General features: G+C 39.6%; 1 protein-coding gene across 3 annotated transcripts; it reads left to right on the forward strand.

The window, feature by feature from the left end:
* On the forward strand, window positions 1-20,047 carry LOC133578248 (SUZ RNA-binding domain-containing-like). Of its 3 annotated transcripts, XM_061932521.2 has the most exons (5): window positions 1-789; window positions 4,437-4,486; window positions 4,562-4,822; window positions 12,543-12,675; window positions 12,747-13,045. In XM_061932521.2, the coding sequence occupies exons 1-4, from the start codon at window positions 739-741 to the stop codon at window positions 12,628-12,630; spliced, it is 450 nt and encodes a 149-aa protein (XP_061788505.1). In that variant the 5' UTR covers window positions 1-738; the 3' UTR covers window positions 12,631-12,675; window positions 12,747-13,045. The 3 variants fall into 3 exon arrangements, with proteins under 3 accessions (XP_061788505.1, XP_061788504.1, XP_061788503.1); XM_061932520.2 differs by having other exon boundaries at window positions 12,543-13,045; XM_061932519.2 differs by lacking the exons at window positions 12,543-12,675; window positions 12,747-13,045 and adding an exon at window positions 15,347-20,047 and having other exon boundaries at window positions 18-789.
* The last annotated feature ends 5,446 nt before the right edge of the window (window positions 20,048-25,493 follow it).

The raw sequence follows: 25,493 nt of genomic DNA on the forward strand, positions 1-25,493 counted from the left end.
CATTTCCTACCGCTTAATCCCTTCGGGGTAGCGGGGGGCGCTGGAGCCTATCTCAGCTACAATCGGGCTACTTCATGTATTTTTTTAATATAGTATCTTTAGAATGTGCCACAGGTTGTTAAAAATAGCTGCTGACACTTTGTCGATACTGAAAATTCCGATACCAACTAAATACAGTACTGTACAAGGCCAGTATTGCCGTGTAAACACCAATACCGATCTATTTTTGCATGCAAATTAAGTTTAGAATTATTTTGCCTTCAATTTGTTGATCGTGAGTACGATCAAAATAAAACACGGAAATAAAACAATATTATGTCAACGCGCTTATTTAATAAATACGATACTACAAGCCATATAATGATATCAACAAACTATTCACATTACATTATTGTATACAATTGTTTGAGCAGAATAAAGTCAATGTTGCAAAATAAATAGTTTACAACTAAATCAAAACATGTTTTGATTGACCCGATACCGATACTACCTCCGTATCGATATTTGGATGTGCCCACTTCCATTCACCACAACAACAAGGAATGATTAAGCTAGCAGGCTAACACGCGGCCAGGGTACTCTGCCGGGAAGTCCCCTCTTCAGACAGCCGGAAAACGGACGAAATACTTGGATCAGGACCGAGCAAAGAGACGCTGCTCCCCGGCCCGTAACCTGCGTGGATGGGAAGCAGCTAGCTGGTGTTGAGCCGAAGAAGGAAGCAGGCGACGGGGCGTTAAAATGGAGGATGAGGAGGTCGCAGAGAGCTGGGAGGAAGCCGCAGACAGCGGGGTAGGAAACATCAACACAGCGGAATACACACTTAAATATGTCTACTTATTTTTAGCTGCATATATTTAGTTCAGGTCATTTAGGTTTTTAGTCTTAACTTTATAAAAACAGTGCAGCAGTATAGTTTTAAACACTCGGATATATTTAGCTAACATTGGCTCCAACCAACCCTAGCAGGCCGCACTGTCAAACGCAGGTCAAAGTGACACGTGATTTTCCTCCATATTTGTAATTGTTGTCGATGCAAATGTTTACTTTCCATATAATTGGGCTCAAATAATCATTTGATTTGAATGTGATTGTTGTCGAAGTACAAGGATGCACTGCATTGTCGCGACATGGCTGTCCACGACACAATATGGGTCATATCTAGTTATAGCTGCTTTTATAGCAATTATTGAGGAAGTGTTGTCAATCGCATGCTACAGCAGCACGGTTTATGTACAAATTAATTCAAATTAATTTACGGCGTTATGAGAATTGTATGGGGGTTGTTTCGTTTACCTCGGAAATAGCAATGCAGCCTTATAGTGACGTCACTCAATGTAGCAAACTCCTCAGTAAGGAAAGTAGCTATAGACTGTCGTAAAAGTCGCTAGATGACGAAATCGCCTAATTTGCACAATACATTGCATTGTACGCTGTGGAAGAGAGGAATACCGTCGTGGGAGAAATAAAAAGTCACTCAATGTTGCAAACTCCTCAGTCAGGAAAGTAGCTATAGGCTGTCGTAAAAGTCACGAGAAGTCGCTAGATGACGTAATCGCAAAATTTGCGTAATATATTGCATTGGACGCTGTAGAAGAGATGTATACTGTCGTGGGAGAAATAAAAAGTCACTCAATGTTGCAAAGTCCTGAGTAAGGAAAGTAGCTATAGGCTGTCATAAAACTCACGAGAAGTCGCTAGATGACGTAATCGCCTAATTTGCACAATACATTGCATTGGACGTTGTAGAAGAGAGGAATACCATCGTGGGAGAAATAAAAAGTGAGTTTAAAAAGAATTTTGAAATGATTAGAACAGAAAATTGGGACATTGCAGTGATTCATTTTAGCGTGAAAGTGATTAAACATTTTTTTAAATTACATCTTACTTGGTAATGCTGCATTCCAGTTACCTTGGAAGTTGGAAGTCTGACCCGTAAATAACGTCACAGCCGAGTTGTGAACGTTTCAGTTACGAGGTCGGAAATCAAGATGGCCACATCAACGAAAGCTATTTTTTTTAGCTTGCCTTGTCTGTTCTTGTCTGACACATGAATTTCCTCAAGGGGATTAATAAAGTATATCTGAATACAAACAACTTATGGGAAAATATGCACTCTTTCTGCAACCTTCAAACACGGTGAATGAAGAGGAAACACAGGCGCTATTGCTAGCAATGCACAGTGTATATACCACATGAAATATACGGTGACATTACCATATATAAACGTACACCACTACTTAATATATGGCTGATTTACGGCGTCAAAAACTTGCCACTGCTCGTCTCCAAGACACAAGAAAAGCCTCCAATAACACTGTGAAGAGTCGCTAGATTTGTCGCTATTATAGTATCTATTGATATCTGTACTATACAGTACCAATTTTCTGTAATAATCAATCAATCAATCAAAGTTTACTTGTATAGCCCTAAATCACGAGTGTCTCAAAGGGCTGCACAAGCCACAACGACATCCTCGGCTCAGATCCCACATCAGGGCAAGAAAAAACTCAACCCAATGGGATGACAATGAGAAACCTTGGAGGGGACCGCAGATGTGGGGACCCCCCCTGGGCGCCCGGTGCAATGGACGTCGAGTGGATCTAGCATAATATTGTGAGAGTCCAGTCCATAGTGGATCCAGTTAATAGTGTGAGAGTCCAGTCCATAGTGGGGCCAGCAGGAGATCATCTTTAGTGGAGACAGGTCAGCAGCGCAGACACGTCCCCAACTGATGAACAGATGAGTGATCCACCCTGGGTCCCAACTTTGGACAGCTAGCGCTTCATCTGTGGTCACCGAATCTGTGCCCCCCCTCTCCACAAAGGAGAGGGTGGCAGAGCAGAAAAGAAACGGCAGATCAACTGGTCTAAAAGGGGGGTCTATTTAAAAGCTAGCGTATACAAATTAGTTTTAAGATGGGACTTAAATGCTTCTACTGAGGTAGCATCTCTAACTGTTACCGGGAGGGCATTCCAGAGTACTGGAGCCCGAATATAAAACGCTCTATAGCCCGCAGACTTTTTTTGGGCTCTGGGAATCACTAATAAGCCGGAGTTCTTTGAACGCAAATTTCTGGCCGGGACATATGGTACAATACAATCAGCAAGATAGGCTGGAGCTAGACCGTGTAGTATTTTATACGTAAGTAGTAAAAGCTTAAAGTCACATCTTAAGTGCACAGGAAGCCAGTGCAGGTGAGCCAGTATAGGCGTAATATAATCAAACTTTCGTGTTCTTGTCAAAAGTCTAGCAGCCGCATTTTGTACTAACTGTAATCTTTTAATGCTAGAAATAGGGAGGCCCAAAAACAATACGTTACAGTAATCGAGACGAGACGTAACGAACACATCAATAATGATCTCAGCGTCGCTAGTGGACAAAATGGAACAAATTTTAGCGATATTACGGAGATGAAAGAAGGCCGTTTTAGTAACAATCTTAATGTGTCACTCAAACGAGAGTTGGGTCGAAGATAATACCCAGATTCTTTACAGAGTCGCCTTGTTTAATTGTTTGGTTGTCAAATGTTAAGGTAGTATTATCAAATAGGTGTCGGTGTCTAGCAGGACCGATAATCAGCATTTCCGTTTTCTTAGCGTTGAGTTGCAGAAAGTTAGCGGACACAATTATGTGTGCTCATGTGGTAATACATGTTAATTTCAATCAAATAAAAATATATTTTTAAATTAAATAATTGTTTTATATTAAAAATATGTATATTTTCAATTTAACGCTTGCCATTGAGCTGATAACGATAACAATCCATTGTCCATTGGCATTAAGTAAAATGTGCCAGTTTTGTCTTTTGTTGAGTCCTATACTGTAAATGTTGAACTTATTACACCACAGCTGTTTGATTGTAACATGCATTTTAGTTGCAGTTTTGATTGCGAATTTTGGAGGTGTTTAAATCGCCCTGTAAAATGACTAATGATGATTGGTAGCATGTATATGGCATATGCAATGTAGCATCGAACTTGCATGAAAAGCCTTTTTTTCGAGTGCTTTCTATCAGTCATGCTTGCATTGCTGGCATGAACAATTGCAACACTACCTAGAGGCAGTTTTCTATGAATACGTCTGTCTGCCTGACAAGTGCTTGAGCTGGTACCAGCTCAGCAACCGGACAAGACGTCACAAGCAACCCAGGTATAGAAAATTGGCAATGTTGGATTTTACTTGAGTCCGTACTCAGTAGTACAGACGGAATTCAATCGAAACCTATAAAAGTACCATCCATGCCTAATAATAAATAATAAAAGGTCGACAGGTGGAATGAAACATCTCACAAATTCAATGCAGTGCTGCAAATTACAGTTACAATTATAAACATTTTCTTGAATAAATACTTCACTGACAGTGTCATTCAAAACTAAGCATTTGCAAAGGCAGCATTTTCTTTAAAGACTTGCAACAAATACAACATATCTCCATAGGAAATAGAGAGAAGACTTGAAGCACGACTGAAAAAAAATCAGGAGGCAAAGTAAGTAAATTATGGAAGCATTAAAAAAACACATTTATTTCAATGTATTCATTTTCTGAATTCTCATATGTGCAGGAAGGCCAGTTCAAGTTCACCAGTGAGAACTGCCATTGTAATCCAGGACGTATCTCTTCCTTCAGTACCGCCGACGCAAATTCGAATTTTAAAGCGTCCGTCAAACAACGGTACTGCAGGGATTGCCGCCTCCTCAACTCGGCCTTCCCAGCAGATGAAGTCTTTGGCGCAGCGTGAGGCGGAATATGCAGAAGCCCGGCGGAGGATTCTGGGTAGTGCGTCATCAGAGGATACCCCTCCGGACAATCCATGCCAAGACAGGTAAAATTAAGATATTTCTGTATAAGGGATGTAACAGGAAACTATTAATGATAACACCGGACAATATTACCGTTTTACATTAAAATTATCGAAAAACCATAATTGATAGCCACACTTTGATAAACTCCGGACTGACTGGCATCAGCTAGCTACAGGGCTGGGTGATATGGATCAAAACTTATATCCCGATATTGATTGGATTTTACTGACGTCACGTGCCGCCTATGAAATATACGTGTGGTCAAGCTTGCTTTGTTCTCAATGGGTACTTGGCGCCATTTCGCCTTTCTCGAAGAAAAAATGCAGTATCATACCTGCCAACTACTCCGGTTTTCCCGTAATTAGTACGGTTTTCATCAAACTATTCCGGGTTACGGTTGCAGTGATAAAAAATAAGGTTTTTCATTAATTTAAAAAAAATATTTAAAAAAGTTTTATTCACGAAATCGCGTAACAACAATGACAATCGACACTGCTTCCCGTAACTTCCTATCGAGCCATTCCAAATGCCATGCGCGAGGCTATTTATAGCACCGCTGCCAAGCACGAGGCACCTGTTGTCATTGTTTCCAAACGAGCGAACGATCATGGAATCAGCCGGAGAAAAATCGCAAACGAGTCTTAAACCGAAAAGAAAACTGCAGTCATTCCGTGAAGAATATTCAAAAGCCTATCCGGGAATAATTATCCGTTCCAAAAAGGGTGAAAACTACGCGAATTGCACCTTGTGCAGACAAGATTTTTCGATCGGACACGGAGGAATTAGCGATGTAAAAGACCACGTTGGGACAAAAAAACACAAGTCTAATGCCGTTGCTAGCGATACAAGTGGAAAACTTTCAACGTTTTTCGGATTTTAGCCACAAAAAAGTAATGACACCAATGTTATCTATTGGAATTGTTTAGTACTGTTATACTGTTAAAAGTGTTTGTACTATTTATGCTTTCAAGTCCAAGTTGAAGAAATCTTGTTAAATGTTGACAGCATAACTACCAAAATACAGAAGTATGTCCTTAATATTTTTGCAGTGCTATTTCTGTTGAAAAGTTAAAATGATTACATTAGAGATGTGATGTGCCACTTTTCAAGTGTCTGATGGCTTAAATTAATTTTCATTAATTTTTCATATTTTGAATTCTTTTGAAAGGCTTACAAAAAAACTACAATTGAATTGTAATTCCATGCTATTGACAGGACTATTAATTTTAATGAAGTTAGCTTACCATGTTTACAGTATGATAATTGTGATAGAAATGTGAATTTTAGGCACAGAATATTTTTTACAATTGAACAAGGCAGTAGATTATACAAGCTTGGACAGAAAGTTAATAATGACACCAATTTTTTTTTTAATGGAATTGTTTAGTACTGTTTTACCATTTGTTTACTGTAAAAAGTGTTTATACTGTTTATACTTTCAATTAACAAATTTAAGTCTTGTGAAAGGTTGACAGGATAACTGGCATTAACTGTCAAAATAATTTAAAACTATTGAAGTTAGCTTACAGAATAAACATGTCAATCAACCCATATGATTTTTGCTGTAATATTTTTGTTTTGAAAAGTCACTGTGACTGATAGAAAAGTGATGGTTTTAGCAACATTTTAACCTGTCTGAATGCTAATAATCATTTTGCGTCGGGGGGCGAACCTGAACCCCCCACCAGGACTTTGTCCTGGACCTACCGGGGTCTGCGGCCCCTGGACCCTGCCTACTAGGTTTTTCTGATTTCAAAAGTTGGCAGGTATGCAGTATGCTTGTGTTGTTTTCGGCTGTATGAATCATTCAAATCGCGAAAAGGATAAACGTTTCTTCAGAGTTCCTCGAGAGGTAATCAAAAAGGGTGGAAGAGTGCAAGATTTTACGAAACGACGATGAGAAAAGCATGCAGCTCACATTACAGTCCAAGACAGTAGAGTCAAAGAATGCAAGAGTTTACGGTGATGACTCCGGTGAAGTTTTGTTTAATATACTTTTAACATTTATTATTTCCCATTTAAGTATTATCTTGATATTGTTTGTATTTCTTAAACACATCTTTGCTGTAAGTGTTTTGAAAAGCACCAACTCGGCGTGTCTAAATTTAAAGGAAGAAAATGTGAGCAAAACCTAAAAGAGTTTGAGCTTTTACCAAAGGCAACAATCATACATTAGGCTTTCAGCACATACACAATGTTGACATCCATAGTTATATTTTGATAAAGACGAGGAAAACGCGCTACTCAGCAACAAACATCAGTAGACACAAAGTTAAATCATGAAATGCAACCTTACCCAAGCAAAAACAAGGCATGATTTATCTGGGAGAGTTTTGATACCAATTTCCTCAACAAATTTAGTTTTTATAAAGTAAAGGGATCTATTCTATTGCATAGTTAGATGTTTTTCTCCTATCTGCTTATTTCAGGAAGCTTTAAGCCTCATATGTACTCAAAGAGTTTGCGGTTGACCACCACTGGTTTTCGCTTCCGCGAAGAAGTCACGTGTCGGAATACAAGCAATTTTGGCCGAATACCGATATACGATGTACAGTACAGGCCAAAAGTTTGGACACACCTTCTCATTCAATGCGTTTTCTTTATTTTCATGACTATGACATGACATTGTAGATTGTCACTGAAGGCATCAAAACTATGAATGAACACATGTGGAGTTATGTACTTAACCTAAAAAGGTGAAATAACTGAAAACATGTTTTATATTCTAGTTTCTTCAAAATAGCCACCCTTTGCTCTGATTACTGCCTCGCACACCCTTGGCATTTTTTCGATGAGCTTCAAGAGGTAGTCACCTGAAATGGTTTTTACTTCGCAGGTGTGCTTGAAGCTCATCGAGAGAATGCCAAGAGTGTATAAAGCAGTAATCAGAGCAAAGTGTGGCTATTTTGAAGATAATATAAAATATGTTTTCAGTTATTTCACCTTTTTTTGTTAAGTATAGTAACTCCATATGTATTCATTCATAGTTTTGATGCCTTCAGTGAAAATCTACAATGTAAATAGTCATGAAAATAAAGAAAACACATTAAATGAGGAGAAGTGTGTCCAAACTTTTAGCCTGTGCTGTATATCGCAATTTTTTTTTCTGGAAAGTGAATTTAGACAAAGTCAAACCCAAATATGCGTGTCAGGTTTGTTTATTGAAATAAATACTTAACATTAATACATTTCTGGAAATTTACATTAATACATTTCTGCAAATTTTCAAGTTTCATGCATTGATAGATGTACATGAAAATATTAAAAAGCCTTGAAAATGATAGAAGAATAGTAAAGTATAATCTTCAATCTTCATTAAAACAAACCTTTAGCTATGCTCAAATCCTCAGATAATAACAAAAACACAAAAGATCAAAATATAAAATAAAGTCCTTGGTTTAAGAGGACATTTTAAACATCAGTAGCAACTTGAATAAATGTTTCTTTTCATCATAGTGTTTTCTTTAAGAAGAGCTTTGTTCCCTTAAAACTTTAAGGCAGAAACACCAAGTTGTTAACTATAGGATGCTGTGTAGCAGCGGACAATATTGCCACTATAGCTAAACACCCTTTCAGATGTTGTATGTGTTGTGGCAGTGCAGCTTTAACAAAGTAGTTGTGACTGGGAAGCTCATATAACAAATGAATAATTAATAAAAAAAAAAATCTTACCGTTGCAACTAGGAACATATCTATTAACACAAAGTTTGTATTTTGGCAGAAACATGTTCTCCATCGTTGTCAAGGGCATCCTTCTCTCTGGCATTGTTCATTTGATAGAATCATGTACATTGCATCCCGCCACACTGCTGTCATGAACACATGTTGCCCCGAGTGATGCCGACTGTTGCCAAGACTTGAGTCAAACGGACCAATTGCTGGCAATACTGCTGAGGATTATTTTGCCATTGAAAGCAAAATCCTTGGAAAAACGGGATTGGCAAGGAAAGGGGGACAAAGCACATTAAGGATTACACATATCAGTATCAAATACATACCTCTTTCTAAAATATACTTGTATCATTTGTAATGTACCTCCCGGCCATAGCTCGCTATCCTGAAAACAAGAGCCATTAACGTCTTTCCCCATTAAGAAACAACATACGATATTCAATTGTGCAAATTGAACCTACAAGCTGTGCTCTCTTAGAACAGAGTGATCGTTCTACACTTAGATGATTATGAGACAGAGATGTTTTCACGGTGCGTTAAAGGACCGCTAAGCAGGACGCCTGCCAGAAATGATTATAGATGTTATTTTTTACACACTTAATTTAACTACATCTTAAAGTGTTACAGAACAAACCAATATTTAAAGTACCATCCATCCATTTTCTACTGATTGTCCCCTTTGGGGTCGCGGGGTGTGCTGGAGCCTATCTCAGCTGCATTCGGGCCATTAGAGTGGAAACACAAGTTGACTTTATATGCTTAGTTGTGTTTCATTGTATCCATTAAACCATATGCAATTGTATTTACAATCCACAAAGTATGTGAAAATACCGTCTAAACAACACAAAATGCTACAAATTCAGTCAGCCATTTTGAATATTCCTCTCTGAATACCTTCAGCTTTTTCCGGAGATTGACGTCACTGGAGGAACGCTTCTGCACTCTTGAGATGTGCGGTCTATTATTCACAATCCCTATATAAGACATGGACACATGTTTTTCTTTTTTTTATGACATTCAAAGTCGTAAATAAATAACTAAATAAAAAATCTGCTAACAACGCCGGAGTCAATGAGGGCTCTCTATTTTGCCGACAAAAATTTCTAAATAACCATCCAAAACCTGCAAACAATACTCTATTTACATCTCGTGACCTGAATATTAACCAAATTTTAGTAATGTTGTTATTATAAGCACTAACGCAGACAAAGTTTTTTTTAGCATTGTTAACCGAGAGCTAACTATAATTTATGCTGCACTGGACTCAAGGAGAGACTCTAATGCAATTATAAAATTAAACTGAAGATGGCAGTAATGCAACCTATATGGAAGCAAACTGTCGTAAAACTGTAAAGAAGAAGCTTATGGAGCACAGCATTAAGCCGGCGATGTCTTCATTGTCTTGTTTGCTGCCGTTTCAATTTATTTCCGGAGATGGAGACAAACGCACTTGGTCCCATACCTCAGAATATCCTGAAGCCACTAAAGTCTCTCATCAAGAGAACACTAAAAATTCTAGACAAAAAGCCTCATTATTGTATTAATTATTGTAACAAGTATCATTATTGTAACATTTTAAGTAAGTATAATATTTTGAATTTAGATAATTATCTGATATTCATGGCTGCTTGCCTCATCTTTAGCGTTTTAAATAAACTTGCTCCCCCTCCCTTGATAGACTTTATTAATAAAAAAAAGATAGCAGTCAAGTAAACACCAGAGCAGTGACCAGAGGGGACTGCAATGAACAAAGGCGCAGGACTACATTTGGCCAAATGGTGGGGTCTATCTAAGGCTGCAGCTAACGATTATTTTTCTATCGATTAATCTATAGATTATTTTTTCGATTAATCGGTTAATCTATAGATTGTTTTTTCGATTAATCTATAGATTATTTTTCCTTTTACCGATTATTTTTTTTATTTAAAATGAAGATGAAAAAATAAATGTAGGCCAGTTTTTTCAAAAGGCATGGCTTTTATTTACAAAAAAAAAAGTATGGCCACTCAGTCAACATTGACAACAACATGACAAAATATTCTGTAACAATGTAAACATTTAACAAAATTAAAAGTAGCTTATTTGCTTTTAATGTGCAAATATAAAAGTAAACATCCAGTGCAAATCTTAATATTCTGCAATAGTATAAGCATTTCAAAAGTAAAAATATTGCTTATTTTGCTTTAAAATGTGCAAAAATAAAGATAAACATCCAATTCAAAAAAGTGCAAAACGGAAATATTCTGTAACAACAGTGTAAACATTTCAACAAAAGTAAAAGTATTGCTTATTTGCTAAAATGTGCAAAAATAAAGATAAACATCCAATACAAAAAAGTGCAAAACGAAATATTCTGTAACAACAGTGTAAACCCATCCATCCATCCATCTTCTTCCGCTTATCCGAGGTCGGGTCGCGGGGGCAGCAGCCTAAGCAGGGAAGCCCAGACTTCCCTCTCCCCAGTGTAAACATTTCAACAAAAGTAAAACTTTTGCTTATTTTGCTTAATAACACAACAATGATAGTATGATTAAAGTGAAAGTTAATTGTTCGTTTGTACATAGTATACGTAATTGTTAATGTTGTAAAAGGTATTTGCACAACTAATTAACGTTAGCGTTAAAGAGGAGCGCGTCTTTGTAAACACTGAACAGGCACGCCAAACGCTCCTCTCAGAGCGAAACGGTGCTTTAGTTTATGAATTTACAACGCAGATACAAATGACACATTCATGTTTTTGTGTAATGATGACAACGTATACTCACGCGGACGATTGACTAGTTGATGGTGATGGCAAGAACGCTGCCGTTGTGCTGCTATGATAGGCCATTTCCGCTCGACACAGTGTGCATACAACAACATTATTAGCAGAGGTGGGTAGAGTAGCCAGAAATTGTACTCAAGTAAGAGTACTGTTACTTTAGAGATTTATTACTCAAGTAAAAGTAAGGAGTAGTCACCCAAATATTTACTTGAGTAAAAGTAAAAAGTATGTTGTGAAAAAACTACTCAAGTACTGAGTAACATACACACACATATCATATATATATATATATATATATATATATATATATATATATATATATATATATATATATATATATATATACAGTGGGGCAAAAAAGTATTTAGTCAGCCACCAATTGTGCAAGTTCTCCCACTTAAAATTATGACAGAGGTCTGTAATTTTCATCATAGGTACACGTCAACTGTGAGAGACAGAATGTGAAAAAAAAATCCAGGAATTCACATTGTAGGATTTTTAAAGAATTTATTTGTAAATTATGGTGGAATATAAGTATTTGGTCAATAACAAAAATTCAACTCAATACTTTGTTACTGCCAACAAAGGTTATATTACAGAGGTCAAACGATTACTATAGGTCTTTACCAGGTTTGCACACACAGTAGCTGGTATTTTGGCCCATTCCTCCATGCAGATCTTCTCGAGAGCAGTGATGTTTTGGGGCTGTCGCCGAGCAACACGGACTTTCAACTCCCTCCACAGATTTTCTATGGGGTTGAGGTCTGGAGACTGGCTAGGCCACTCCAGGACTTTCAAATGCTTCTTACGGAGCCACTCCTTCGTTGCCCGGGCGGTGTGTTTGGGATCATTGTCATGCTGGAAGACCCAGCCACGTTTCATCTTCAAAGCTCTCACTGATGGAAGGAGGTTTTGGCTCAAAATCTCACGATACATGGCCCCATTCATTCTTTCCTTAACACGGATCAGTCGGCCTGTCCCCTTAGCAGAAAAACAGCCCCAAAGCATGATGTTTCCACCCCCATGCTTCACAGTAGTTATGGTGTTCTTGGGATGCAACTCAGTATTCTTCTTCCTCCAAACACGACGAGTTGAGTTTATACCAAAAAGTTCTATTTTGGTTTCATCTGACCACATGACATTCTCCCAATCCTCTGCTGTATCATCCATGTGCTCTCTGGCAAACTTCAGACGGGCCTGGACATGCACTGGCTTAAGCAGGGGGACACGTCTGGCACTGCAGGATTTGATTCCCTGTCGGCGTAGTGTGTTACTGATGGTAACCTTTGTTACTTTGGTCCCAGCTCTCTGCAGGTCATTCACCAGGTCCCCCTGTGTGGTTCTGGGATTTTTGCTCACCGTTCTCATGATCATTTTGAACCCACGGGATGAGATCTTGCGTGGAGCCCCAGATCAAGGGAGATTATCAGTGGTCTTGTATGTCTTCCATTTTCTGATAATTGCTCCCACAGTTGATTTTTTCACACCAAGCTTCTTGCCTATTGTAGATTCACTCTTCACAGTCTGGTGCAGGTCTACAATTCTTTTCCTGGTGTCCTTTGACAGCTCTTTGGTCTTGGCCAAAGCGGAGTTTGGAGTCTGACTGTTTGAGGCTGTGGACAGGTGTCTTTTATACAGATAACAAGTTCAAACAGGTGCCATTAATACAGGTAACAAGTGGAGGACAGAAGAGCTTCTTAAAGAAGAAATTACAGGTCTGTGAGAGCCAGAGATCTTCCTTGTTTGAAGTGACCAAATACTTATTTTCCACCATGATTTACAATTAAATTCTTTAAAATTCCTACAATGTGAATTCTTGGATTTTTTTTTCCACATTCTGTCTCTCACAGTTGAAGTGTACCTATGATGAAAATTACAGACCTCTGTCATCATTTTAAGTGGGAGAACTTGTACAATCGGTGGCTGACTAAATACTTTTTTGCCCCACTGTATATATATATATATATATATATATATATATATATATATATATATATATATATATATATATATATATATATGTGTGTGTATATATATACACACACACACACACACACATATATATATATATATATATATATATATATATATATATATATATATATATAAATATATACATACATTGATATTTACAGTATATAATTTATATTTATTTATTTTGCTGTTTTTGTTTACATGTTAAAGGTGTTTTAATAATTATACATGCATGTTTAACATATAGATTCTTTTCTTTCATGAAGACAAGAATATAAGTTGGTGTATTACCTGATTCTGATGACTTGCATTGATTGTAATCAGGAAGCAGTGCTGGTAATGTCCACGTTTTCAAATGGAGGAGAAAAAAAGTTCCTCCTTTCTGTCTAATACCACATGAAAGTGGTTGTTATTTGGCATCTTATTTGTCCACCTTCCATATTCGTTTTTATACCCTTTACAAGAAATACATTGGCGGCAAACTCCGTAGCTTGCTAGCTTGTTTGCGCTGGCTTTCGGAGACTCTTATTTTGAAAGCGCAGGCGCGATGGAGCGGGACTTTTATTGTGAAGACAGGAACTGTGCAGTCAGTCTTTACGGTTGAAATAAAAAAAGGGTCTTTTTTCCTTCACACTTTTGATTGATTGATTGGAACTTTTATTAGTAGATTGCACAGTACAGTACATATTCCGTACAATTGACCACTAAATGGTAACACCCGAAGTTAGCTCGGAGCCAGTCAGGTCATGTGACCCCTGGCTCTGTTTGATTGGTCCAACGTCACCAGTGACTGCATCTGATTGGTGGAACGAAGTGAAACGTCACCAGTAAGGCAGGCACTTTGAAGGTCTGTCTGACAGACCAAAACAAACAAAGCGTGCATTAACAGATCGATAAAAATTAGTAGCGAGTAGCGAGCTGAATGTAGATAAAAGTAGCGGAGTAAAAGTAGCGTTTCTTCTTAGGCCGTTTATTGAAATACTCCCACACTTTTGACGACTTTTGGCGTGCTTTTTTCCCCTCGCTCGCACCGCTCGCATCGTCTGCTTTGCGCTCCGCCATGACGGTAGTGTGACGTAAATATGCGACGCGTCGACGAACAAAAACGTCCTCGACGTATTTACGTAACCGATGACGTCGACTACGTCGACGCGTCGTTTCAGCCCTAGGTCTATCAGAGACATACAGTCATGGAACAGGCTGTCAGCCCATGTCAGAAACTGTGACACTTATTTAACATTTAAAACTGCACTGAAACAGTGGTTGAAAACTAATCAGACATGCACGCACAATTATTCACTTGTTTTTTGTTGTTGTTTGTTTTATTTTTTGGTCCATGGGCTGTGCTTATGGTATGCTTGTAATGTGTAATGTCTTGTGATTTATGTATTATTTTGTATCAAGACCTGTTGAATGTTTACTGTATTAACCTGCCTTAGGACAGCGGATGAAAGTTAGCTATTGTGCTAAGTCCCACATATTTACATTTTTGCTCTATGTTAATGAATATGCATTGTCCTAATTCAAATAAATAAGGCTGAAGTCCGTGAAGTCTTGACTTCAGGGCTAATTCCCGTCTATTCTTTCTGGTGTTGAAATAAGACTCGAGCTGTTGTTCTCTGGGTGAACATTGCTCACTAGCTGTCTCTTATCCACCCTTTAAATGGCCAGACTTATGACTTAACTGCTTCTGCAGTCGAGGAGCAGCATTTGCATTAGACAAGACAAAACAGGGCAGCACGGTGGAACAGGGGTTAGTGCATGTGCCTCACAATACGAAGGTAGTCCTGAGTTCAATCCCGTGCTCGGGATCTTTCTGTGTGGAGTTTGCATGTTCTCCCCGTGACTGCGTGGGTTACCTCCGGGTACTCTGGCTTCCTCCCACCTCCAAACGCATGCACCTGGGCATAGGTTGATTGGCAACGCTAAATTGGCCCTAGTGTGTGAATGTGAGTGTGAATGTTGTCTGTCTATCTGGGACAAGCGGTAGAAAATTGATGGATGCATGGAAGACAAAACAGGTTGCTCTGAACAGGGCTGTTGAGAGGGTGTTTGCTTGTGTGGGTGTGCTTCTCAATACATTTTGAGACATCTAGCAACTGTTTTGATCTAATCTCTATCTTAATTTCTCTAGGTCAGTGCGTATGACTGCCCAGCAAGCGTCGGACCCAGTTCGTCCCAACGATCACGTGATCCGCCAGCCAACCGGGCCTGACGGTAGCTCAGGCTTCCGACTTTGCAGATAAAAGGGATCTGCTTGCTTTTTAAGGGTTCAAACCAAGAGCATTAAAAAAAGGGGGTGTGCGGTATCAAGAGCAGAGTGGCGCAGTAACATTTGAAACATGAAGATATACACAACAAACTTGTTCACCCGCTCTATGCTCAGCTGGCTTGGTCTTTGCCGTCTGCCTTGTCTTATCCCTCCATGGAACGATGAGTGCCGCATCCCCCACAGCCTGTTCCACACTGTGAAGGAGGCTTTTGGCCTAACGTCCCAAAACACTGTGATACTTTGCTATACCACGAGGTGCCCTTTGAATCTTACTCTTGTTGAGAGGCGAGTGCGCCGGGCATCAGGTGCCAGTCCCTTCAAGGCGAATAAGTGAGTCAGGGATCGTCCCCAGAGAAAACAGGAGCCGGGCTTCCCGCTGAACACGTAAGTTAAAAGGGGAGTCGGCCGAGGCTGCGCGCCCTCCTGTAAGGCGGCGGTATTTGGATTGAGTAACTTGAGTGTAAGGCGATAGACGGAAAGTCATCCTGTTGTCCCCTTTTGAGGCGTCACAGGTCCAAACTGGGCCTAATGGGCACAGGCAGCTGGCCATCTGTCACTGCAGCCTGTGGCTAAAGATAAAAGTTCAGAAGAATAGCGTTTCATTAATATTCAAGCAATAACAAATGTACATCTCCCTCCTTTTTTTAATTGCCCCATTTTCTGTGTTGAAATCTGGGTTTTTGTTTCTTTTATATTGTCAAAAGGTTTGTACTTTTTGTCTTTAAGAGGAAGGTTAAAGTGAAACTAGTCAATTTGTTAGCAAATTAACACTAAATTATGTAGCGTGCATTTCAACCGGGGAATTAATGTGTCTGACTTGAAAATTATTTTAAAGTCCAATTGCGGAACTGAAGTGCATTGTCTTTGCTTTATCAGCATAAAGTTGTCATTCGTTCTTTTCTTTTTCTTTTAATGACAATATGCCAGGGCTGGTGAATGAATAAAAAAGTGACGTGTTGCCTAAGCCAGGGGTTCTTAACCTTTTTGACCTCTGGGCCCAACTTTTCCACTGCAGAGGGGCCTAGCACCCTCTCAAATATTAACACTGAATTATTAATCTTACTCTTGATTTTAATCGTATGCAATAACTATAGTTAACCTACTTACAGTTAAACAAGATATACATTGTCAAATGAAGGCTATGTCAGGCTGATTATGAAAATAAATACAAATGTAATATACCGCGAAAGAAAGCACTCATTAAAAGGGATGCATTTTTTTTTACATACAATTATTTTGTGCTAAAATAAATATATCCATCCATTTACTACTGCTTGTCCGCTTGGGGGTGGCTGGAACCTATTCCAGCTGCATTCGGGCAGAAGGCAGGGTACACTCTGGACAAGTCGCCACCTCATCACAGGGCCAACACAGATAGACAACATTCACACTTACATTCACACACAAGAGCCAATTCAGTGTTGCTAATCAACCTATCTCAAGGTGGATGTCTTTGGAGGTGGGAGGAAGCCAGAGTACCCGAAGGGAACACATACAGTCATAGGGAGAACTCCACACAGAAAGACCACGAGCATCCATCCATCCATTTTCTACAGCTTGTCCCTTTTGGGGTCGCGAGGGGTGCTGGAGCCTATCTCAGCTGCATTCGGGCTGTAGGCGGGGTACACCCTGGACAAGTCGCCACCTTATCGCAGGGCCAACACAAATAGACAACATTCACACACTAGGGCCAATTTAGTGTTGCCAATCAACCTATCTCAAGGTGGCTGTCTTTGGAGGTGGGAGGAAGCCTGAGTACCAGGAGGGAACACGCACAGTCATAGGAAGAACTCCACCCCGAGCATGTGTTTCTTAAATAAGCTGTCAATAAAATTAAGAGTGCAAATGAAAATACAGCTTCACCACTTTAGTCATAATTTTTTTGAATTTTATTTATTTATTTATTTTGGTCTTAAGAAACTTCTTTAACTCCAGACTTCTGTTTGTTAGATATTGTCATTACTGCCACAAGTTGTGGAAAAGTGTATTACAAGTGAGTACCGCTACAGCTGAACAACATATTTTTTGGCGGCCCCCTAGTAGTGATTCTCAAACTTTTCTCAACTAAATAAATACTAAACACTGTTACTGTTCAAACTGTGCGATGTTACAGTGGCCAACATTATTAAATATACTTGTCAATGTTTGCTACTATATTTTAATGTTGGTCATTATGGTGGTACTTGGAGAGCCAGTGTTTTCTGATGTGGTGCTTGGTGAAAAAAGTTTGAGAACCACTACTCTAGGGGGTGCTTTCGGCCCAACAATGGGCCCTATGGTTAAGAAACACTGGCTTAAGCAACCCCAAAAAAAAGGATATAATATAGGAAACGGCGTGGCGCAGTGGAATAGTGGCCGTGCGCGACCCGAGGGTCCCTGGTTCAATCCCCACCTAGTACCAACCTCGTCATGTCCGTTGTGTCCTGAGCAAGACACTTCACCCTTGCTCCTGATGGGTGCTGGTAGCGCCTTGCATGGCAGCTCCCTCCATCAGTGTGTGAATGTGTGTGTGAATGGGTAAATGTGGAAGTAGTGTCAAAGCGCTTTGAGTACCTTGAAGGTAGAAAAGCGCTATACAAGTACAACCCATTTATCATTTACCATTTAAACAAGTATCTTTGTTTTGTAGCTTTGGGAATATTGTCCAATCTAACTCTGGTGTTTTGTTAAATATATACACAATATCACACTGTTGTCTAATTTCCAGAACCCAAACACAAGTTTATGAATCTTCCAAATCAGTGTTCTCATCAGCCTGTCATTCAGCCTGAAATAAAATGATGCAGTGATTTCTTATACATTTTTTTCTTACTTTTGACCCACATTTGCCTTAAGTCTCAAAGGACATGTGGTAATGCTATTGTTACTAATGAAAGTGTTTTTCAAAGCCACACAAATGTTTTTTTTTAAGAAGCACATATGGAAATATTACTTTAAACTAAAAGTGTTTTAAAGAAATAGAGTACACACTCGAAGAGCGCAGACTTACACAAGTGCAATGAGCAGGCAACACGCCTCCTCACAATACAGCATTGACTACATGATGTCGATGATCCAGGTCACCCCCAAAATGTAATCATTTGTTATTTTGGACATTTCCTAAAACTCATCACAATCCGCCCTATACGTTATGTTGCTTGATAACAAACAATAAAACTAGCTACTGTACAAAACCCAAAACCAGTGAAGTTGGCATGTTGTGTAAATCGTAAATAAAAACATAATACAATGATTTGCAAATCCTAGACTGCAGGCAGGCCAGTCTAGTATCAGCACTCTTACTACGAAGCCACGCTGTTGTAATACGTGACTTGGCATTGTCTTGCTGAAATAATCAGGGGCGTCCATGATACCGTTGCTTGGATGGTAACTCCAAAACCTGTATGTACCTTTCAGCATTAATGGTGCCTTCACAGATGTGTAAGTTGCACATACCTTGGGCACTAATTGCAGGCATCAAATTCCAAATGAGCTAATATTTGCAAAAAATAAAGTTTTCCAGTTCGAACGTTAAGTATCTGGTCTTTGCAGTCTATTCAATTGAATATAAGTTGAAAAGGATTAGCAAATCATTGTATTCTGTTTTTAATTTACCATTTACAAAACGTGCCGACTTCACTGGTTTTGGGTTTTGTATAGCCTCCTGAGGAGGTAATTAAATTGCAGTAAAATCAGCCTTAGAGAGTATGTAGCCAGAGCCACCGCTCCCAATATTTTGCAGGAAGAGGCATGTAAAATGTTGAATACACAGGGAGCTTCATATTTCTGCAATTTTTCATCGCTCCTTCCTGCTCCATCACTGATAACGATGTAATAGCAAATTTCCGTAGGTACTGTCAATGTCTCCCATGGTGCGCTGTGTTAATGCGCTGGTCTTGTGTAAAGATGTACTGGGTTTGAAGCTCTGAATAAAATTATGCTAAGGACCCAAATGTATCCATGTGCGGCCCTGCTAGCAGCTCTGATAAATTGTCCAGTTTGTCAGTCACAATCATACCCTGTTTATTTTTAGTTATTTCTACACGAATGAGACCAAATTTTAAAGTACATAAACAGTACAGTTTTCCCACAAATGATTGGTAGATAATTTTTTCGGTATCTTGTATTTTAACTAGACACCACCACCCCACCCCTCCATGCATGGTTCTTAGCTGGCAGTGACACACAAACCTGAGAAAAAGTTATAGCATATACTACGGAAGCTCTATTGCTATGGAAAAAACTCAGGGTAGCATATTCATGACAAAATCTTGCATGTAAACACGTTCATCTTTGAATAGGAGCACTAATAATACAATGCAAGGATGCAGAATTAAGTAAATAAACTTCAATTATTAAGAATGTCAACTTCACATGAATATGTGTAACTATTTGATCTGCTCATGATGCTCAGTTTTCTTCCATCTCAGACAGTAGTTTGATGTCATAATTACAATCATGGAGAAGCTGATAGAATTCCCTTTAATAAAACTACCATGAAATGACATGTTATCTTTTTCAACTTGTGAAATAAACATTTTATGAGAAACGTCTGCACCATTAAAATCATACATTGGCAAGTGATGCTTGATTGTACTTATTTATGTGTGGGGGTTTTTGTCCAGAATTTGAAGTACAATCGGGTGTCCAAAGTGGAGCCATTTGCATCCTGCAGCTTGTTTTTTAGTTTTTTGGCATGAAGACATGATTAAAAGCACTGCTTGCATTAAAACTGCACAAAAAACTGAAATGCCCAAACTACCCCCAAAATGCACCTGCAAACCTGTGGTCTTAACACTGGTTCTTTTTCTGCCACGCCCCCCCATGGGACAGAATTTTATTCGCCCCGGGGGCCCACCACACAACCTTACAAATTACTGCATTAAACTAGCTGTATGGAACTTGCGCATAATTATATTTTTCTACGGCACAGATTTTTTTCATGCTCCCCAAAGTGAATGTTTATTTATCTCTCTGTATGTGTCAAGATATACGCTATTATCCTGTTATCACACACATATTATGGCCCACTTTCAGAAGAACTGTCTATACCAGACCTGGGCAAATTAAGGCCCGTGGGCCGCATGTGGCCCGTTAAACTTTTCAATCTGGCCCACCGGACATTCCCAAATGACCGTAAGTCTTGAACTATACAAAGTATTTCAATGGTTGGAATCTGTGCTTTTGCATGATATACTAGTTACTATGGTAATCCAATTAGTTACTATGGTAGTCTAAGTCACAGCAGCTCAGACGAGGCACCAAGCAGTGTGAGTGGGGAGTGTTTCCACAGAGTGTCAGCCTGAAATGTGGGAGTCAGGGACAGACGCGAAAGGAGATTTTTACAACAAAGTGCTAAAGCTTAGTGATATATCAGATGTATCAGATTGTAGGTGGGGGTTTTTTTACCCTTCGCGTTCATATTTCGCTGTGTTTATTGCGTTTTGCTTGATTGTAAAGTACAAACCCCGTTTCCATATGAGTTAGGAAATTGTGTTAGATGTAAATATAAACGGAATACAATGATTTGCAAATAATTTTCAACCCATATTCAGTTGAGTATGCTACAAAGACAACATATTTGATGTTCAAACTGATAAACTTTTTTTTTTTGCAAATAATCATTAACTTTAGAATTTGATGCCAGCAACACGTAACAAAGAAGTTGGGAAAGGTGGCAATAAATACTGAAAGTTGAGGAATGCTCATCAAACACTTATTTGGAACATCCCACAGGTGTGCAGGCTAATTGGGAACAGGTCGGTGCCATGATTGGGTATAAAAACAGCTTCCCAAAAAATGCTCAGTCTTTCACAAGAAAGGATGGGGCAAGGTACACCCCTTTGTCCACAACTGCGTGACCAAATAGTCAAACAGTTTAAGAACAACGTTTCTCAAAGTGCAATTGCGAGACATTTAGGGATTTCAACATCTACGGTCCATAATATAATCAAAAGGTTCAGAGAATCTGGAGAAATCATTCCACGTAAGCGGCATGGCCGGAAACCAACATTGAATGACCGTGACCTTCGATCCCTCAGACGGCACTGTATCAAAAATCGACATCAATCTCTAAAGGATATCACCACATGGGCTCAGGAACACTTCATAAAACCACTGTCACTAATCACAGTTTGTCGCTACATATGTAAGTGCAAGTTAAAGCTCTACTATGCAAAGCGAAAGCCATTAATCAACAACATCCAGAAACGCCGCCGGCTTTCCTGGGCCCGAGATCATCTAAAATGGACTGATGCAAAGTGGAAAAGTGTTCTGTGGTTTGACGAGTCCACATTTCAAATTGTTTTTGGAAATATTCGACATCATGTCATCCGGACCAAAGGGGAAGCGAACCATCCAGACTGTTATCGACGCAAAGTTCAAAAGCCAGCATCTGTGATGGTATGGGGGTGCATTAGTGCCCAAGGCATGGGTAACTTACACATCTGTGAAGGCACCATTAATGCTGAAAGGTACATACAGGTTTTAGAACAACATATGCTGCCATGTAAGCGCCATCTTTTTCATGGACGCCCCTGCTTATTTCAGCAAGACAATGCCAAGCCACATTCAGCACGTGTTACAACAGAGTGGCTTCGTGAAAAAAGAGTGCGGGTACTTTCCTGGCCCGCCTGCAGTCCAGACCTGTCTCCCATCGAAAATGTGTGGCGCATTATGAAGAGTAAAATACGACAGTGGAGACCCTGGACTGTTGAAAGACTGAAGCTCTACATAAAACAAGAATGGGAAAGAATTCCACTTTCAAAGTTTCAACAATTAGTTTCCTCAGTTCCCAATCGTTTATTGAGCGTTGTTTAAAAAAAAAACACACAAAAAAACCTTCCTGTTTTTGCAACTTGTGATTGGATACTCACTTGGGACTCCCAAGTGAGTATCCAATCACAGCGTTAAGCCACCGAGAAGGCCTTACTGACAACAACTCGTGATCTCTTTGGCTATCGCAATTGTCTATCAACTCAATGTGTCCGTTCACTTAAAGTGCAAAGACGCCCGCATTGTTGATTCTGAAGGCTCTGTATGGCGTAACATTAGTGCCAAAAATCCGAGCGCATAAAAACTGTTATCGCGCGCTGATTCTCCCCTTCGTGCGCGCGCGACACCCTTTTGCGCGCGCGTGGTGCTTTTTTGCGCGCGCGCGGTGCCTTTCTGCGCGCGCGACACCTTTCTGCGCGCTCTCTGTGTACTCCTGGCATCTCTCCTCGCGCTCTCATGTTTCTTTTTGGCACTTTGGGGGCGGGTATGCTTAGACGGCCCCTTCTTTCTGATTGGTCAGGTGAAAAATGCTGACAAATGCTCAGAGCCAATCAGAAGTATAGCAGGGCGGGTCATCGTCAATATGTATCAAGATTTACGGAGGAAGAAGTGGATAAAAAAAATGTCCCGCGCTGATGAAGGTTATTTCATACCACATAAACACAAAACAGGGTAATACAAAATGTGACCCAAATAAGTAATAAGACAACAAACACCATAGTCACATCTTTCAGCCAGAACTGGTCCACCAGCAATTACATCCAACCATAACATTATTTTATTTTTTCACTTCTTCTTGAACATTTGTTTTCTAATTTATGGAATTTCTTTTGATTCAGCCATAAAATTTATGAAATAATCTTTGAATTTTGTTTTTAAAATGTTAAAAATAGCTTTTAATAATGTATTCTGAAACAGTTTAAAATAATCAGAGAACTGACTAACACTGACCCTACACAACTATGTTGCACAATTAAGTCTTTTTTTTTTTTTAAAGCGAAAGAGGTAATTTCAACAGGTACAGCATCCTATGTCATATCTACATGTAATAAGATTTGTAACAAGGCAAACCGTTTGTAAATTGGTCGAAAATCGAGCAAGTTATGGTTATTTAATTAGTACATGTACCAGGCCCGGCCCTAACCAATCTGGCGCCCTAGGCAAGATTTTAGGTGGCGCCCCCCCACATCGGCAGTGAAGTGTATATACTCACAAGAAACCGAATAGCTTTGTCTTTGACCTTTTTTTTTTTTTTTTTTACTTACAACTATACCTAATATATAAAGGGGTGGAAAAGTGACTATTACCTGCAGGGCAAACATTAGCTAACCAGAAGGCAATAACAGTGTAAACAAAAAACACCTGCTTAAAAGATCTAATACAAATGTCCCTGAGGAATGTAAGGTGGGAGTACTGTAATTACCTAACGTTACATTATTATTTTCCATAACAATTTAGCCCCCTCCACAATATTAACCCGACGTTAAAACAGAACTAGCTATTTATTGATTAGCAATTGCCGAATCATGTAACATTAGCTTAATGCTAAAAAGCCAGGTTACTATCACATTCTGTAACAGACAAATAATTTCATGTAGGCATACCTGCTACCTCTGTCTTTTCTCGTTTCTCCTCTTTTCTCTTTTTTCTTCCCTGGGCACCTGACAGTTTTGGCCGTTTTGACATCTTGTGTTGATTGTTTGATGTGGTGACGTCCAAAAAGAGTCATGATATGGGAAGGGAGGGGGCGCACCGTGCGGGGGGAGGGGGGGGGGGGGCTGCGTAATGTTGTTACAAATAATGTTTCTATTAAATAGGCTTTACTTTGCATTTTAATTAACGTGGGATTATTTTTTGTATTTAGAAATAATAGTATCAACTTTTTTTTTTTTTTTTCTCCAACATTTGTGGAACTGGCGTGGCGCCCCCTGATGGACGGCGCCCTTAGCATTTGCCTATACGGCCTATGCCACGGGCCGGCCCTGACATGTACCATTGACATCAATGTAATGATTGAGGCTAGATGTCCGAGGTAAGATGGCTACAACGTTGCTACGCTGGAGAATGATTGGTCATATGAAAAATGCTCACAGCCAATCAGAAAGGAGGGGCCGTCTAAGCATACCCGCCCCCAAAGTGCCAAAAAGGAGGGGCCGTCTAAGCATACCCGCCCCCAAAGTGCCAAAAAGAAACATGAGAGCGCGAGGAGAGATGCCAGGAGTACACAGAGAGCGCGCAGAAAGGCGTCGCGCGCGCGCAGAAAGGCATCGCGCGCGCGCAAAAAGGCACCACGCGCGCGCAAAAGGGTGTCGCGCGCGCGCACGAAGTGGAGAATCAGCGCGCGATAACAGTTTTTATGCGCTCGGTTTTTTGGCGGGCAGATTTCGTACAGCATGGCAACATAAGCTAACTGAATTCTGATTGGATACAAAATCTAAGCTAAAAACAACAGCATTGGAAGGAGCATAATATGACACGAAGAGAATGAATCATTTTAGATATTTAGGGAAAGTAAATTAAAAGTTACTTTTATCTTTAATTATGATCATGATTGCTAGCCCTGACGGCCTACCACTGGACAAAAGTAATAATCCAGAAACAGTAGAACATCCATCCATCCATTTTCTACCGCTTATTCCCTTTTGGGGTCGCGGGGGGCGCTGGAGCCTATCTCAGCTACAATCGGGCGGAAGGCGGGGTACACCCTGGACAAGTCGCCACCTCATCGCAGGGCCAACACAGATAGACAGACAACATTCACACTCACATCCACACACTAGGGCCAATTTAGTGTTGCCAATCAACTTATCCCCAGGTGCATGTCTTTGGAGGTGGGAGGAAGCCGGAGTACCCGGAGGGAACCCACGCAGTCACGGGGAGGACATGCAAACTCCACACAGAAAGATCCCGAGCATGTCATTTTGAATTGCACTATATATAAAAGAGAACGAAACAGACTAAAGAAAAAATAGAAGACATGGGAGAAACATTTGGATTCAAGAATATTCTAAGTAAAACATATAGTATCACACAATATTTGTTTGAGTTCCTGAAGGAAACCAAAATCATTAATTGAATATAGTATGTTTAATGTTGGTTATTATAAGTAATAGTAATATATAATGACTCTGAGTGTGTACATATTAATGTGCATATGTATTTATTAGGACATTTTTATCAATTATAATTTCCAACTTTAGTCTGCGGGCCAAAACGTCACCATTAATATCCAAGGGAGGGCGGTAATGAGCTAAGT

The sequence above is a fragment of the Nerophis lumbriciformis genome, linkage group LG38 (assembly GCF_033978685.3).
Source record: "Nerophis lumbriciformis linkage group LG38, RoL_Nlum_v2.1, whole genome shotgun sequence".
NCBI lineage: Eukaryota > Metazoa > Chordata > Actinopteri > Syngnathiformes > Syngnathidae > Nerophis > Nerophis lumbriciformis.

Bases quoted from the DNA above. Each gene is read 5' to 3' on its own strand.
- LOC133578248 (XM_061932519.2), top strand. From the start codon at position 739: ATGGAGGATGAGGAGGTCGCAGAGAGCTGGGAGGAAGCCGCAGACAGC. The intron at 790-4,436 runs GTAGGAAACATC...ATATCTCCATAG, and splicing joins AGGAAGCCGCAGACAGCGGG to GAAATAGAGAGAAGACTTGA. The intron at 4,823-15,346 runs GTAAAATTAAGA...TAATTTCTCTAG, and splicing joins GACAATCCATGCCAAGACAG to GTCAGTGCGTATGACTGCCC.